We start from the raw sequence: 18,123 nt of genomic DNA, 5'->3' as shown, positions 1-18,123 counted from the left end.
ACCACAGAAATTGGCCTCTTTCCTACTGCTCTCTTAACAACTGAATACATTCTGCCCTTTAAAAGCATATTCTTCCCAACTGCATCCAGGAATCAATACTCAATCAATATAGGGCTGCCCAGCCCCAGACATCTCATCTTTAATGGACTTTTCACAGGTCTATTTCCAAATCTGAGCTGCTATCAGCACCCACAATTCTCCTGACTTAATTATCCTATTCTTAAAGGAATAAAATGTCAAACTAAAAGATACTGACACCCAGGAAGTTTACAAAGGAAGTTTACCTCAATTTTGAGACAGTAATTCTTGTTATATCAAATTTATCTCATATATATCAAATTTATCTCATATGTATACAAAATTTAGAACAGAAGCATATTCTGTGTTTCCCAGCTAATTGAAGAGTATAATTTCACACTAACCTTCATTTCTTATGTCTTTCAGTCATGGTAACAGAAATAGGAACCCAGCTTCCCTCTGTTAAACTTGGACTCTTTCAAAAAATGTCCCATCACTGGAATTTGGGGCAGGAACCACAGAGGGGACTGAGTGGCATCAGGCAAGGACTTTAAACCATCATGGCAAGGTTCACCGACGTGTCTACATCACTGCCTGCCTGGCTCTTTGCTAGGCGTTACCATTTCACGGCAGTGTGAGCCAAAGGGAACATGCCTCTGCTTCTCAGGCACTCTAATGCAAACCTTAAACCACCTGTGAAGGTAGATTTGCACAAACATGTTAACAGAAGTGGCTGGAGTGTGAAAATATTGCCAGCTGGGGTGTGAAATACTGCCAACTTGCCAACTATGTTGTGGGAATACAAACTTCTGGCAGAGCTACGAAGGAGATATCTTAAATTGCTATACGAAGATTTGCCTGAACCTGTTTGTGAAAGTCCTAAATCAAAGAGTAGGTGCTAAATTACAATCATTAATTCATGCTAAGAACAAAATTTAGAGGGCTAATCTCATAGGAATAGTCATCATCATAAATTTGAATTCCTTTTACTTCAGTTTTCTCCATTTACTTTTCAATCCCCTGAGAAATCAGATATAATTTCACACAACAAAATAAAACAAACAAAAGGAAATCAAATATAATTAACTTGAATAATATCCACAGATTATTATTATTTAAAACTAATTTTAAATTCACCATCCAAAAATATTAATTTTTTTTATTCACACTCTTTATTCTGGCGCAAAGCAAATATGAGAGTCTACTGACCTTTTTTTTTTTTGGAAATACTTTTAAAAGTAGTCAAAGTCCTCTATAGCGTTCTAGAGCAAAGAGCCAAAATTAGAGAAATTGTGTAATATTAAGTTTTTCCTCCCTTATTCAGTCCCTCTGCAAGTGATTCAGAAAAAGCTAGCAGAAAACAAAAAAGGCATTAAAAAAGGTAAAAAAAAAAAAAAAAAAAAAAAAAAAACTTACTTGTGCCAGACTGAGTTTTCATCATGTCTTCAATATCTGTGGTGATTTTAGAGACCTGACTGTAAAACTGTTGGACAGAATTTTGGAGGTCAGAAATATCTCTGGAATGAGATGCTATGGTTCCATTCATCTCATGGATGCAGTTCCATAAGCTGCTCACGTGCTTATTCAGACCTTCTTTTATCCTCTGCAAGCTACCCGAGACAGAGTCCAGCTTGCCGCAAACTTTTTCAACACGGGAGACTCTGATATCGACATCTGAAACACCCTCCTGGCTACCTTGGGTCTTTTCCTTACACTTGCTAAGATTGTTCAAGACTTGGTCATTTAATTGTTCTAGTCTCTCTTTCACTTCAATACAGCAATTATCGTTAGAATGAGCAGTTTGATTTGCAAGTGTCCTCTGCATTTGATCAATTTTTCGAGAGACACCCCGTTGTGTTTTTTTACAGGTAGAATTGACACCCAGAAGTTGCTCCCTGCAGTCACTTAAGCCATCTTGAAGATTTTTCACATCTTTATCCATGACATTTAGACTATACCGGAATACACGCAAGTCCCTCTGCATTTTCTGGATGTCACGTTGGTTACCCTTAATTAAGTTAAATTTCTCATTAAAAGAGCTATTTAAAGACTGCAGAAGAACAGAATTGTCCTGTATTTTCAAAAGCAAGTGATTGTATTTATTGTTATAATTTTCTATCTCTTTCTGAAGGTCCTCTGTACCTTGTGGTGCAGCCTGGCATTTCTGCCCACAAAGGTGTTCAAGAGACTGTAGTTTGTCCCTCAAGAGATTCATCTCTACTGTAAATTGTTCATTTACAAATCCAGAGTCACTGGGCAGGATAGGCCCAGGATTCATGTATATTCCATCTGGGTCTGTGGTATTAGCAATCTCTAAAATAGTGCCACCGAGTCTATCTTCCAGTGCCTGTAGCTTTTGGTCAAACAAGTCTCTCAATTCATCTACTTCAGCAGCTATAGCACCTCGGAGAGTTTCTTCAATGTAAAAGCAATGTTCCTCAGCATTTCGTTCTGTAACATTCATCCTCGCATCTAGTTCCTCCAATCTCTCACCAAACATGTCTTCTAAATCCGGAGTCAACAATCGACTGATTTCATTATCTATTCTGACATTCAAGATCCTGTGTGCTTCCACAACTCTATCAATCTTCTTATCTAAATCTTTTATCCATTGGTCAAAGTCACTTCTGCTACCCTCTTTACAACAACTGGACTGGTTTGATGGAATCTGAGTTCGGAGAATATTTATTTCTTTCCTCAAGTCATTTTCCTTTCCTTTTATAACATCAATTATTCCTAAACAGTTATTTTCATTGTCATCACATTGCTGCTGGATATCCTGAAGTTTGTATTCACAGGAGTTCTTCAGATCTGCCATTTTCTTTTCAAATCCCTCCAGTATTTCCTGTCTGAGCGATTCAAATTTTGAGTCTATATAGTCCTTGTATATATTGTCACTAGGCATTGTTATTGTAGGTCCTTGTGCTGCCTCCTGCAGTTGTTTTAATTGTCCTTCATAGCCTTTTACTTTTCCATTCAATTCTTCCAGCTGGTCGTTCCTGATCTTCAAAGCTTCTTTGACCTCAGCTAGCTCAGACTTGATATCTTCCATTTCAAAATCAATAAAAGGGTCTTTTTGGTCTTTATTGCTGAGAAGTCCAGGCAGACGAATAGTGTCTGTTTCACCACCAACTGCACTATCAGGCCCTGGGTGGTCATAAAGGTTGTTCAGCCAAGTGACCAACATCTTACTAGCATCTTCTTGGACAGTCAGCTTTAGGTTTTCATTCACACCTGCCAAGGAGGACTGAAGATCAAGCACTGACCGTGTAAGTCTGAACAACTCTTCCTCAAGAAACTGCATTTTCTTCTCATATGGTGGAGGTTCTGGCACTTCTGTTGGCTCTGCATCTGTTTCAAAGAAATAACGGACAAAACCTGGATATTAATATTCCTAATGGTATCCATTTTGGTCAGCTGAGGCTAATTTTACTTTTATTTAAAGCCAAATAATGCTTTGAAATGCATAATGCTTGTCCCCTTTTCTATTCTTGTTTTCACTAGTTTATCAAGTAAGTCCAAACTAAAAGTTTTAGAACACTGGCCAATTTCTGCCAAGATATGACAATGACAAACAAACAAACAAGCAGAAACCCTCCCTGTTCAAACGCAAATCTAAGCTATAGTATATATAATAAATTATTATTTATCCTTATACATCACAGTATAATTGCCTTAGAGCCACTGCATCTTTATAAACAATAATTTAGCATGTGCTGCTCCTGAATTGCCATTGAAGACTTCAGTATCAATAATTTATGTGCATAAAGTGGGTTTGGGCTCCAGTATTTTGCTGAACTGGGGTAAAAACACATATACTGGATGGGGGTCTGAAAGGCACTCCAATTACCACACTTGCTTTAAAAATACCTGATTATTTCATATGTATTTAAATAAAAGAAATGTGTATAAAAGCACAAGCTTTGCACATCCAAAATGATTAGATTAAAATAGCACTGGCACTACCTTCTTTAAATTAAAAAAAAAAAAAAGGCAAAAAAAAAAAGCAAAAAGCAGACTTCCATCTGAAATTTAGTTTTTAACTAACACTATAATCGATTAATAAGTTTGAAACCATCCTTCCAATCCATTTGTCATTGGCAGCACCTCGGTTGTAGAGCTGTGTACAACTGTGGATGTTCTGTTTCAAGCAAAGGTGTAACAATTGTGAAAAACACGGAAAAAAGAAAGAAGTATCAGAGGTCAAGAAAGGATAAATTGCAGGGAAAGTTGAAATAAATTATGTTATTTAGGTTAGAAGAGAGGAGAATGGATAACCTGCAAATGGGTAGGGAATAAACCGTTTTCCATATCCACTGTGGACAAGACAAGTAGTATGGGCTTAAACTGGAGTGAGTGAAGGTGAGGCCAGAAAGGTGAGGTACAGAAAGTGAAAGAACAGAAAAGATTGTCCGCCGGAGCAGCAGAATCCCCACCACTGGAGGATGGGCAAACATTTGCAGGGAATAGATGAGGTACAGCTGATCCTACCTTACGGGATGGATAAACTGGCCTTGTAAAATCCCTCCAGCCCTATTTTCTGGGATTTGCTGACTCAGTAACAAGGCACTAGTAAGTCAAAATACTGAGTGTGATCTGAAATTATGATCCAACAGAAATCACACTTTCAGACAGATCACTGATTGTTTTAGTTTAACCAACTTTAATGCCATTTTAATGTGTACACCCATGCGAACATATTTCTATGTATAAATACTCCTATGTATCTTTGCCATTATGTACAAATGGATAAACTCCATATGTCATGTATTATCCTAATTTTTATTTTTGCATGGTATCTTTTATTCAATTTATAACTCAGAGCTTTGCACAGTTAAGGGATGCTACTATAAACATAAATAAAAGCAAAACAAGTGACGCTGAGAAGCAGAAGTAAAAATACATCCCTAACTAGGACAGAAAAGAGAGGCACAAACTGCTAGCATCAGAAGGACTCTTTCAGATGACAAGTAAGCAGCTCGGTATAAGAAAAGTCTCCTTTCAGATTATGACTAAATTGTGTTGGAGTGTTGTTAACAGTTATATTTTCAGAGAAAATAATTTTACCACTGGTGCCAAGCTACAAATGCTAGATAAATGTTAGAGAGCAGTGCTGAGCCAGAGGTTGAAGGAGATGAGTTGGAAGTTTTCTTAAACTGGACTTCAGCTTGAAGACATTAAAAAGAAGCTAGGAAGTCACAAATGTACTATTCAAGATTGGCAGCGTGACCTGTGTTGATTTAATAAATACACATACACACACACAGTAGCTATTACAGTTGTAGCTATTACATGTACACAGGCCTATTTTTGCACTGCAGTGTAGTTCTTATGGGTTTTTAGTCAGATCACAAAAAATCTTCAGACATAAACAGTGTGCCAGTTATGTAAAGATAACACAATATTTTCTTATCATCTGTTGGAAGTAGTATTTTAGATGAGCTAACAAAATACATAAAGGGTTTATTTCTAAAGCATCTATAGACTCCCTAGGACTGTTTTAGAACCATCTACGCAGTTCCAATTCATTCTACACAAAAACTGCAAGTGGAAAAATGATTAAGCACTATATGCAACATTAATTTGACGAGGTGAAAAAATCTTTCAAAGGGAAATATTTGTTTATCTTTTTTTAACAAAGAAAAGGCACAATATTGCAATAACTGCATTCCTCTTACCCCTTCAGAAGGCAGTATCTCATACAAACATCATTCACTCATTAAGGTGCTATCATATCATAAAGTACTATTGGCAGCATCATATATCATTAAAATTAGTACCTCTTCTTTTTTGTTTTAGTAATAATTCCTCTCAAATGTATCTTCTTGCTGTACATTTGGGAAACCACAAAAAAAAGTGTAAATTCTTAAAGCAAACCACATTAACACAAAGGTTTTCCTGAATCATTAGTAGCCAGCTGGTGTTTATGGCCACCCACCCATTCGTTCCTCAGGAAATTCCCTGTATCAAGACTGTTATTGGATGGCTACATTTTCTCACTCCACAGTGTCCTGCATATGGTCTTTGCACCTTCCAGTAGTAGAGTTTAATAGAAACCATAATGGTTCTTATACTTAAAATGGACAAAAGAAGAAACTAGACATGATCATGCATACCAAAATTCAAACAAAACGTTACCCAAGCCTTTTTTCACAACAGCTTTTGCTGGTGTTGTGGGAAGACGAGCACTGTTGGGCTGCTCTGGGCCTTCTCTGCAGTCTTCACCTTTGTACCCGGGACAACATCTCCATTCTAGCTCTGTTACTGTCTTATATGCAACCGTGTATCGAGGCCTGAAACTCATTCGGTATCTGCCAAAAGAAAAAGGCTGTATTTTAAATGATCTGTAACCTATTCTGCTATTTAGATTAAATTTAAATTTAAAACAGTGTTTCTGTTTTACAAAATGAAATTTTTACCTTCAAGCATCAAATGATCAAATGTTTTTGTCTAGCTTTGAAGTTACCGGCACTCGACACAGTCATGTCAGGGAGAGCAAACATGGCCATAGTAACAGGGGCTTTGCTGTTTGACTGGAGTGAAGATGTATTGTGGGCAGAGAAGGTTCATCTCATCAGGCTCTGGTGGGAGTAACAGTAACTAACAGTGTAAATATTACACTACATATTCAGAACCTTCTTCTCCTAACTGACTACTTTTCATCACAAACCCACCCACAGGGCTGCTCTGGCAGCAGCTCTCGTTGACATCAAACACACTTCTGCCTACTTCGTCCCACTTGTCTTTCTACAGTCTCCACTTAAAACATTCCGCAGAATGTTTTAATGCGCAGGGCAGTCAAAGCTGGGAAAGGATACTCCAGCAACAGAAGAAACTTTGAAAGCACGAGTCAGATAAGGACATGAAAGGAGCCAGATGAAAGGCTAAGACTAATCAAAGAATGAACTCATTCCTACTTCGCTGCCCGATAAAGTTGAAGAGGATCTTACAGACAAACCTATGCATGCGTTATATGCATACAACCTTCCGTTAATTAACTTAAGCACTAATTAACCCCGATTAACCACTCAGAAGTCAATAAATGACAAACTGATTTTGAATGTACAACTCTAATCAAAGGCTTCTTCCGTAACTTTCCTTATATACATATATGGCATGTTCAACTACAGTCACACAATATGAAATTCCACCAGACTGTAAACAAAAGCCATTATAAAAACTGAAGCAATTTAGGAAATAATTCATTTCAGGTTGAGAGATGAGGAAAATAAATAGAATAGGTATTCTTCACCTGAGTTCTATAAATTGGTATATTTGGAACACATATTCAATATAAACAAAAAACTACCCCAATTTTTCATGTGAATTCCTTACTGCAAATAAAACTAGTATCCTACTAACCTCCCTATTGCACTTCTGGATTTTTTTCTTAGATTATTTCAGATTAGAACTAGAGTTTGCATCCATTAATGAAAGGCAGACTCGTTTCACACTAAAGGTGTCCCTAAAGTAGTAATACAAGCAGAAGAAATATAGGTCAGTTGCAATACACTGCATTGGAGGTCTACAGCAGATTACATTGATAGCCTGGCTAGGGTCCTAAAGAGTATATTTCGGGACAAATGTAATACTGAGCACAATACGCACCAGAACAAGCCATCTTATCACCCCTCAAAAAGTTTCATTAAAGTAACTGTTTTCTTGTATTAATATGTAAAATTGTTTACTGTTTAAAAACAATCAGTAGTCAGCCAGGAGACTGAAAGTGTTAACTGACTAGAAAACCGTTTCTATTGAAAGTCACAGACTAGAAGCTTAACTGTTACTCTTCAGGGCTTTTCTTCCTATGTGTACAAATAATTGCTGGAAAAATTCTGTATTTCTTATTCAGCATCTTCCACCTTCATAGACATAATTTTAATAATCATGTCCCACATCTGAAACCCATTTGCAGTCCCTTTCTGGTTTGGTAAGCTGCTTAGCCAACTTGTTTTTTTCAAGTGTAACTACTAGTTATGAATTCGTTACTTTTTAATCAAATGTTTTTCCCCATTCTATAACAATATATTCTAACTTTTGCACTCAAGTAATACTCACTGCATTACTACTCTGCATTATTACTTTACCTACAATCTCTCCTTTAGGGAGAAAAGGTACTTGACTAGAGACAATGTCATATTTTCGCCAACTATTTTTGGGCCACGCTAGTATTATTCTAATAAACCCTCTGGATTCTCTATTCCTGAGAATCTTAATGGAAAGGCAGGGGTGGACTAGACTGTACCTCTATTAGCTACTTGTAACTAAAGTTTGCTCTGGTTTTCAGGTTTTCAAATTCCAACTTGGGGCACATCACCTCAGACATGATTTCCAACCTTTTTTTATTTGTTTTTTTATACATTCAAAATAGGGCATATGAAACAGCTGCAGAGTGCACTCAAGCTCGAAATTACTTCTACAATTTTCACCAGAACATCTGTCGAATCCTGCTTACAAATGTAAAGTACAGACATCCCAAGGTCAAGTGCTTCAAAAGTAAATAAATGAATGCAATGGAAAGAGCGCTATTGGAAAGGACAACATCCTGGCCACCCAAGAACTTCCTTTTCCTTCTCCCTTATCTAAAGTATTAAACCACATCTTATATAGGTTATTTGGGTATGATTCCTTTCCTTTGAACTAGTTTCTGGAGTCAGAGGAGTGACAGGATTAGCTAGATGTTTTAGTGTTTTGAAGTGGTTTAAGAGTCATTACAATCACTCTTACAAACAGCACATAACTGAAATACAAACTTTGAACTTCTAGATCAATTTTCAGATGCCGGAAACAGCAGTACATACTTTTTCCTGATTTCCATAAAGTACTTAACTGCCCTAAACTTGGTATGTGTTCCTTTCTATACTTCTGGGGCCAAACTCTTTTCTGAAAATTAAGTTATTTTGAATATCTTCACCAAACAGCATTAAAAGACATAGCTAAACTGAACTTTATAGGAGGAAAAAAAAAAAAAAAAAACCCTTTTATGCAAAATACGCACTTCTTTGCTCAAGCAGGGTGAGGATTTTGCTTGTACTATTTCTGTCATTCCTAACACCTTTTCAACAAGTTTCTCTTCGCATACTTTCTCTATAGTCACTTTGATCAATGTAGTCACCTTCAAACGACTTCAAAATTTAGGCAAGTGTAAATTGAAAGACACAAGCAAATACAAAGGACAAATATAAACAAATTGAATTAAGCCTAACAATTTTCATATGAACAAATTACATAACTTTTAAAACAATCTATCTTATACAGAGAAAATGAGCAAATCCAATATTCTTACTCTTACTTTGTAATTTTTTGTTATTTCATAATTTTGTAGTTATACAATAAATGACATACCATAGACTTAAAATGTTTTAATATGATTTAATTTAAAAATTATTTTAAATACAGGATGATTCTCCCAGACTAAATCACAAAATAAAAACACCATCTATGACTTAAAAAGACTTAGCACTTAAATTTACTCCTTGTAAATTCTTGCAAGCCTGAGAGCCCAAACAGACAATTAGTTCTCTGTTGATTTCAGCTATGGCACATCAAATACAATCTGAACCTTAAAACACAATTCTCCTAGAACAAAAAATCAGCAAGAATCAAAATGCTTCAAAAGCTAGGCATACAATAGCTTTCAGATTTTAACTGTGGTATCAAGGCAGCTATACTTGTGCGGCTCAGAAATTAAATTGGGATTTACTTAGCAAGAACTGTTGCTTCCCTATGTTGCTAGCCCAGCTCAATTAATCACACAGCTAGTCCCATCAACTTCACCAAGATTAGCCACGTAAGGCAGGGAAACCGGATCTTATCCTAACAGCTTTCTAATTTCCATCCAGTCACATAAAGATTACTTAAAATCACATCTTACTAGCTACAGCTTTTCTACTGATGATATAGTTCCTGCAGAGCTGTGGAAGTTGCCTGAGCAAGGAATGACGTGATCCTGCTAGGAGCCTCCAGATACATGACAGTCAGCAACATGCACCCGGCCTAAATGAGATTCTCAAACACCTAGTAAGTCTTTTAAAGCCAGAACTTTGCTCACAAAGTGAGATTCAGTGAAGGAGCTGTAGACTTCCAGGATTTTGCCAGGATGCAACAGTCTAATGGCATTGAACACAATTATATTCTTGTTACAATTTTGACAAAACAAAGCCAAACATAACTTTCTGCTAGGGAGCATATCTTAAGAATAACTTATAATACTACATATTTTAATAACACAGGATCGGGAACTACCTGAATATACAAATAAGATATGTGCTTATTTACATTTGCAGTATTTTGAATAAAATCACTCATTCACATTTCACGTCAGAACACACAGAATGTGCTCAGCATAACAGGAAAAAAAATGCCATAATAATGTTGTCTCTCCATACTGCTGGGTAGAACATAACATGCCTGAGTTTCTGACATTTTATCATGTTGATGTGATTCCTTACACAGTTACCCAATGAAGCAACTTTAGTCAAAAAGATTCACAAAAGTTTCAAAGGTTCCATAAGTCTGTGAGAGGGAAGAAAGAAAAAAAAAAAAAAGAAAAGTCCACTTTAATATCTGTATATGCTGGACTATAATGTAGAAGTGTGAAACATTGTTTGCCTCCAGTTGACTTGGATTTCTACTAAAGTGAGTTTTAATAACCACAATTATTTTTACAAGTGTCTCAAAGATAGTATTTTTTTTCCTAACGTGGTTAAAAACCTAAACCATTAGCACTTACTGTGCCTATTCACCCCATCTTTGTGTGAACTTCTAGTCTAAGATGGTCATATTTTTTTGGTGAATTGAGCTAAATAATACAAATGAAATCATTCTTCTAAAAAGCTGGAACAAAGACGACTGAGTTCAACAGTCTCTAATCTTTCCTCACAACACAAAAAATAAAAACAGCTGGTTTTTTTAGGAGTCTTTCCATTGCAGGATTATAACCACCAATGCCTGCTATCTTCACTATGAATTCAACATGCTGACCAAATGAGGAAAAAACAAATTCAGAACACTAATGCACTACTAAAACTCTAGTTTTAATATCTGAATATTTCACAACTGAAATAAATGAACTTGTACAGTGTGGCAATAGTTTTCAAATATTCTTCTTTGAGAGAAAAGTGTTTTTCTTTGGAAAATGTTTAATTAAAAATGCATGTTTGCTGCAAGTGTTAGACGTCTTGACTTGGGAACGTTCTATAATTTTCTCATGGTGCTAAACCACAGAAGGAAACAGTTAGCACTGCTATTTGGAATGTCACCTAATAACGATAAAACAAATCAGAAACATTTGGATGAAATCGGTGGGAAAACATATGGTTCAGTTGTGTAACTAAATTCTAGCATTCAACGTTTAGGGAAATGCAAGGAGATAAGTGCCACCACATCCTCACTGTGGGGAAGAGACTGCAGAAGCAGCATATGTTTCTAAATAAGCAGTGTACTGGGTTTATTCTGAGCGCAAAACTTAAAACTTGGCCCAAAATTCTATAGTCACTGGAACAGGTCCCATAACTTCAGCAGTCTGTGAACCATGATCCTATTGAATGTAAGCTAACTAATCTTCACCACAGAATTCTTTTATTGAATGTAGACCCATTTTTTGTAAATGCTATAAAGTCTGCTCTTGCATGTCCCAATCATCCAAATCTCCAATAGTACAGCAGTGGGAGTGAAGGAGGAACACATAAAAAAAAAACCAACAACAACAACCCAGAATGCTACCTATAAGATATAATTAAATGCAATCATATTTTGACCAGATATTTTTTATTCCACAAAAGCTTCTGCTGAAAACACACCTAATGTAGCCATTTATCTCACACAGTTACTAAACTAGAACCAGTTAATCTCAATTTTTTTTATTTCCCAAGAGTCAAGGCCTAACTGCAGCCCCTATAAACGGTGGCAGAAATTCTAGTTCCAGTGAAATCAAGGAGACTTCAGCAATTGACTGTAATAGTGTGATTCAGCACACCTGAATTTCAGATGCCTACATGGTAGACACTGATGCACACTAGATGTCTGTATTTCCATTATGGCCAACAGTAACATAGTCACCACAGCCAGTAGAGTCTAACCAGCATTGTATCTCATTCCTAAAGTAATTATTTACATTTGATTAACTAAACAGCATGCTGGACACCACTGACCTGTATTGACTAGTCACTTCCCCACTGATTACCATGGGTGTCTGAGCTCCCATATTCACAAACATCCCCCTGCACATTAGACAACTGAAGTTAGGGTGAGCTAAATCCCGCTTCTGGATTTTGCTCTTTTATACAACCATGCTGCTGCACTGCAGCATTGACAGTTATCTTGTGTTCTAACTCACAAATGAGCTTAATTTAGGAAAAAAATATGTCTTTATTAAGAGTTTATCCTAAGGCACTTACCACAAGTGGTAAAAAGATGTTTTGACAGTGACAGATTAGGCTAACAAAAGTCTAGGTGTTCAATGAAAGAAAACTATAGAGTCAGTAATAAATCCAAATTAAATGCTGTAGTAAAAAAATCTATTTTGAAAGATTCCTAATAAACACAAAATAGTTTTTGATTTTGATCTCACATTAGAGACCCTAAGCTGGTTTTTACTGATGGACTCAAGAAAGTCTTATCTTTCCACTACTGCTACTCTAGCTTTAGCTGGCATTTTTGCTTTCCAACATTTTTACAGCGAAAAGGATGGTGCATGCGTCTACAGGAGTTAAGGTCTAGGGAACAGAACATTACTTTTCCTTGGAAAAACTGCCATTGACTTTATTGACCAGTCCGGTGCCTGGCACAGTCACAGCCATCTCAGCTGAAGTTCCCCTAAGGCCATGACCAGGCCTTTATGTAATATATTGATCAGACCTTAATACGCGTTATCAAAAGCAAGCAGGGAGTGTTTCAAAATTCTGTGCTGTGGAAAACATAATTTTGAGGCATCTCTGTAGACTATATAAAGTTATGATGATCTTCACTAACACATACTGCCAAGGAGGCCGAGCTTCTCTAAGCAGGCACAGGCACATAAGGGTGCTTTTAGTAAGATATGCACTGAAATATAGAGTGCACCACATGGATTTGCACCAGTTGGACTATTTGTAGCTAAATCCCAAATAGAGAAGTGCTACGGGCTGAGAACATTAACAGGGACTGAAGCTGGAGGAAGGCAAGAGAACAAGTTAAAGCATTACACATCTGTACCCTGGAATGCAATACGCGTTGTCCACACAACAAGGAACCCACCCAGCCACCTCACTGCAAAGAATGCTGTAGTATCAGAGTACCAAAATGCTGCAATTTTACTAAATGTGTCATGAAATAAGAATGGCTGTTACAGACTAAATACTTTCTCCCTTCACACCATCTGAGAAGCACAATGGGAGCAGAGATTGCCTTCAGTTTGGAAGAAGTTGCTAGCGGGCAGAAACACAGCACAACCAAGTTGTATCCCTTCTTCCAACTCCATCCCCAGAACAACGGCACTTCAGCACCAAGGATGAAAAGTTGCTTTCCTCCATCCCTAAAGAATACTGTCACCTCATCTGCCAGCACCAGGGAAGGAACAGAGAATCATGCTACCAAAATCAGGTCACTACACCTAATTTCTCACATAGTTCTCTTTAATGCTGAACATTAGTTCAGTGCATCTGAGAGAATCTGACTACATTTTACTTCAGAGTATTTTTTTAAATAAGAGGGGCAGAGGATTACAGGAACTGGTGGAAGACAAAAAGCTTAACTGCTCTCACACACCACCACAGAATTGCATTTATATTTCCACCCAAAGTTTCTGGAAGTGCCATCATACAGTGAATTCCAATGCCGCTTGTCTCAGGATTTTTCTATCTGAAATAACTGAGACTCAAAATTGAATTTTCTCCTTACTCCCCACCCCCAAAGTGTAACTAAGACAGGGAAGGAGAAGAAACAACCAAGGGCCTGTGTTTTTATTTTTCTAGTGATATATACACGTCAGTCACCAAGGTTTTTATTTTTAAAAAACATTTAAGTCCAGTAGGAAATGCCCACAAATTATTCCCAAGGTTTAAAATGTTAATATTCTTAATGTTCATGAATTACCGCTCCTGAAAGCTAGGCAGGCACCTTCCTCTTATGAGCAGAGAAACCAAGTCATATGATGCGTTTAAGTAACCTGCAGCCACAGACAGCCTGTGGCAAAGCTCAAAACAGAGCTTTGATCTTGGGATTTCCCATCTTTTAACTCTTACATGGTTGTATCCTTCCATTTTGTCACCAGTAAGATAAACAAATGCCAGTCAACCACAAGCTGACAGATCAACTGTAAGCTACCACAAAACACTAACTAAAATGGGATAGGACAACACTGAAAATACAATTATTTCAAAAGGACTTCAGGAAAATTTTGTAGAGCAGCACGGTGATGTGGTCTAACAGTGATGGCACAGGAAGCGACTCAGCAACAGGTTGTGTTAACAATATCCACACCTGCTTCTCCCAGCAGTGGGACATGAGTTTCTCACCTTACAGCTCTAGAAGAGACAACTGAGGAGCAGAGCGCTGCTCCTGATGAAGCTGCCTGAGAAACGGTGCTCCACTAGTATCCCTTTTGTTTCCCCTACCCATGAAATAAGCTTATTTCTAGGAACTTTCTGAGAAAGAGCTACTGGTCACAGAATATTTGAAAACCTACACAGAAAGAAAAATAAACACACACACACACCACCGGTATTTTTATGAATGCAAGAGCTAACCTGTGGAATTAACTGGGATCCCAACTTTCAGAATAAAGCACAGTATTGTTTGGAGAGCTGATACTTTTCAGGAGACCGGGTCAGAAGTGAACTGGAGCAGAGAAGAAAGATGAGACGTGAATGTGAAAGAAAGGTCAGATGTCCTCAGAACCATGGGAGGAAAGGAGTAATAACCTGCAACATGTAAAACTGGCACTGCTCACCTTCTAATGGTGCAGAATAGTCCTTGGTTATTTGGGTGATTTATGAGATAACAGGCTTGAAATGGGTCAGCGGCACCCTAAGACTACCAATTTGTTATTTTGGCAACAGTTTAGTGCTTAACAAGAGAGGCCCGATACCTCCAGGTCATACATTTCCCAAACCAGAAAAACAAAGATTATAATTATTTATATTAATATGAATTGAGGAACAGTTTGTGTTTTTTTCTGAAATATGGCAACAAACTCTGAATGATGTACAAAATGAAAATTCCCTGTCCAATTCATAGAGAAGAAAGATGGTGTTGTTTTCAGTGTGTGGAGAAAGAGATGCCTAATTTCAAGCGCAGGGAGATGGCCAGGAAAGTTCACCACACCCAGCAGGCTCTCAAAGATTATCAAACAAGCACTCCAGGAAACTCAAGTAAGTTCTGAAGTTGTTTAAGTTTCCTTACTGTTTTCAATGCACCATCCCTTAGGCTAAACTCCTTATGCAGTCAGCTAGCTGGAGCCTGTACAAAGAAATTCTGCTTCATACAAAAACCCCCTAACTTTAATCAGGAAAAAAGAAAAAATCCCAAAGACCTTTCTACATATTTGGCGGGGAAACATGAAACAGCCCTCAACTTCCCTTCAACTTTTTGTCTATTACGAGTTTGCTTATGAGATATGCCTTACTAGAAGCCAGAGGCAAACAGACCCTGATCCTGCACTGACTTGTATATCTTAGGTTTGATCCTGCCCAGTGCCGAGCATCTGACACCGCTCTGCATGCTTCATTTCCAGCGCTTGAATATTCTCACAGAAAGCAGCAATGGGACTGTTCAAGAGTTGAAAAGTACACGAGGGTTTACTACATCTTACTGGACTAGGACTGCTGCTCTCCACCCAGGACCTTCTAAGATTGTCAGAAAACAACAAACCAGTGAAGCCATTTTAACCAAACTGGGAGTCTGATATACTGTTTTTCAGTAAAAATAGTTGCACTTTTACTCAGTATAATTTTATTAACACTCTTTGTATACTGCTGGTTAAAAGCTGGGTGTTACCAATAAATATTGTCACCTACCCCAACATTTATGATTACAGATAACTAGCAGTAACAGTCTCTAAAGTTACTTGAGTCTTTTACCTTACATCTTCCAGTTGGCAGTGATGGAGATTTGAAACTGTGATTAGTTTGGGAGTAGGCTTATTTATGGTCATTTGAAAGTATCAGATGACAAGAAGCTGGAAAATATTGTGCAATGGGAGATTAGAAGAGGCTTGCTAATTTAGCTATTGATTCATTTTTCATTTTCCTGACTGTTTTCTAAGTATTTGCAATCTTGCAAAATAATTGGGTTGCTTATTATGGGTCGATCGTAAGCGTTAAGATGAGGAGCTCACACTAAATCACGAAAACCACTCCTCACAAGCTAAAGACAGGTGACCTGATTGGTTATACACTTGAGCTCACAGACGTCTTTACTCATACGAGCAGAATTAATGGAGACTGTTACTTGAATTAGGGGATCTAATAAACATCCTTTCATCAGCTCCCTCAGCAACTTGATCTAACTTTGAAGCTAGCTCTGCTGTGAGCTGGGGACGGGGGGTGGGGGGATTAGATGACCTCCAGAGGTTCCTTCCAGCCAAAATTTTTCTACTTGATTTACTACCTCAAGTTTTCTTTCCCATCCCTCCATGAGAGAGGGAAGTCCTGTTTCCCAGCTCTGTAGCAAAGACGAAAAAACAGAATGCATTCCTGTGCTTCAGCTGGTCCTGTTCACAAGCTGGCTTATTAATTAAACTTTACTAGTGCAAATGGGTTTGCACAAAAGCATTGGACCATGAATTGGAGCATCTGAAGTACAGCCAGGCGTCCTAATGCACTCTATCTACTTCAGAAGAGGCAAAGCAAACAACATCTTAACCTGTAGCAATACATTCACCAAAGGATGGCCACAGAGTCCTTGATCGCAACCCCCAAGAGTTTGTAGGATCTAGCCAAGCGGACGATACATTTTTCTATTAACCTATTTAAATTACTAAACTCTTCATGAGAATGCAAAGAAAGGAAATGAACAACAAGAAGAGGGAAGGAGTCCGTTATTTATGAAACAATATTAAATTTTCAAAACATACAATTCTTTTTAGTGAGTAGAAGCATTAACATTTTTGCATAAGTATCTTTCCTTCCTATCTCCTATTAATAACATTGCTTCTTCCTCCTTAACTAGTCATAGTTTTAAGAAAAATAAATCAGGAACACCCTGTACTTCAAAGGGAACACACTTCAAAGTGCCCTTCTTCTTCTTTTTACTCCCTCTCTTCCTTAAACAGCCACACTTTAACTCACATTTATCCTTGACATCTTAATCAGCCACAGTATTGACTAACTTTTCAGTGACAAAATGCATAACTGAGTTCAAATACCTATAAAAATGTTTAAATAATGATACCCTAGTGTAATAATTTCCCAAATCCCAACTTAACCTTTTAGGAAATAAATCCTACATTCCACAACAGAATGACCTCTTAGATAATCAAGGGTATCAGAAGCAGACAACACAGGGAGTGTAGTTTATTCCAAAGAATTTCTACTATTTATTTCATTTTTACTTCTCTATTTAAGTGTATAAAGAAGAAAAAAAACCCAGTAACTTCAGAGAAGTCCTCACAATCATTTCTTTGTTTCTTTTACAGTGCTTTCCTGTCCTATTTTTGTCAACATTAGGCTCTGAGCTAGCAAGTGTATTTAAACACATTCTGCTATTCACACTACTACTCCTACTGTACTTTTCATGTGAATGAAGGTACTCCCGTGCACAGGGGTTTGCAGGATTTGGACCACATACTTCAAACTCTTTAGATTAGTTCCTTTTCCTACTCCATTACAAAGAAAATGTATATACCTTAGCAAAAGACAGAAAAATAAAAGTCACAACCTATAAACAGAGAGCTTTGGACACAGTAAAATTTCAAGATTTTGATTATGATCTGCTTAAAAGATATTCAAGCTGCTTTCAGTGTTAATCAGTTACTGCTGTAATAGGTAGTTCAAATGTTTTTGTATTAAAAATAAGGAAATATTTTGCAGTTGCCATTCAGGTTATCAAGAAAATAATACTTATGTTCACCAAAGCAAGTCAAATTCAGGAAGCAAAAACTTGTGATAAGGATCTAATTGCATCCTC

General features: G+C 37.3%; 1 protein-coding gene across 2 annotated transcripts in view; it reads right to left on the bottom strand.

Annotated features, from left to right (window-relative positions):
* The window catches only part of EMILIN2 (elastin microfibril interfacer 2), a 34,543-nt gene that overhangs the window by 14,296 nt on the left and 2,124 nt on the right, over positions 1–18,123 (bottom strand). The window contains exons 1-3 of one of the 2 annotated variants that reach the window (XM_067290679.1): positions 6,438–6,599; positions 6,157–6,329; positions 1,435–3,369 (exon numbers count right to left, since the gene is read on the bottom strand). In XM_067290679.1, coding sequence (XP_067146780.1) covers positions 1,435–3,369; positions 6,157–6,322 — 2,101 coding nt within the window. In that variant the 5' untranslated portion in view covers positions 6,323–6,329; positions 6,438–6,599. Of the gene's footprint in view, positions 1–1,434; positions 3,370–6,156; positions 6,330–6,437; positions 6,600–18,123 lie in introns of those variants that run through there. The other variant, XM_067290678.1, reaches the window with a different exon arrangement.

The sequence above is a fragment of the Apteryx mantelli genome, chromosome 2 (assembly GCF_036417845.1).
Source record: "Apteryx mantelli isolate bAptMan1 chromosome 2, bAptMan1.hap1, whole genome shotgun sequence".
Lineage (NCBI taxonomy): Eukaryota > Metazoa > Chordata > Aves > Apterygiformes > Apterygidae > Apteryx > Apteryx mantelli.
The sequence above is the reverse complement of the archived record's forward strand: the minus strand, read 5'-3'. Positions and strand labels throughout refer to the sequence as shown.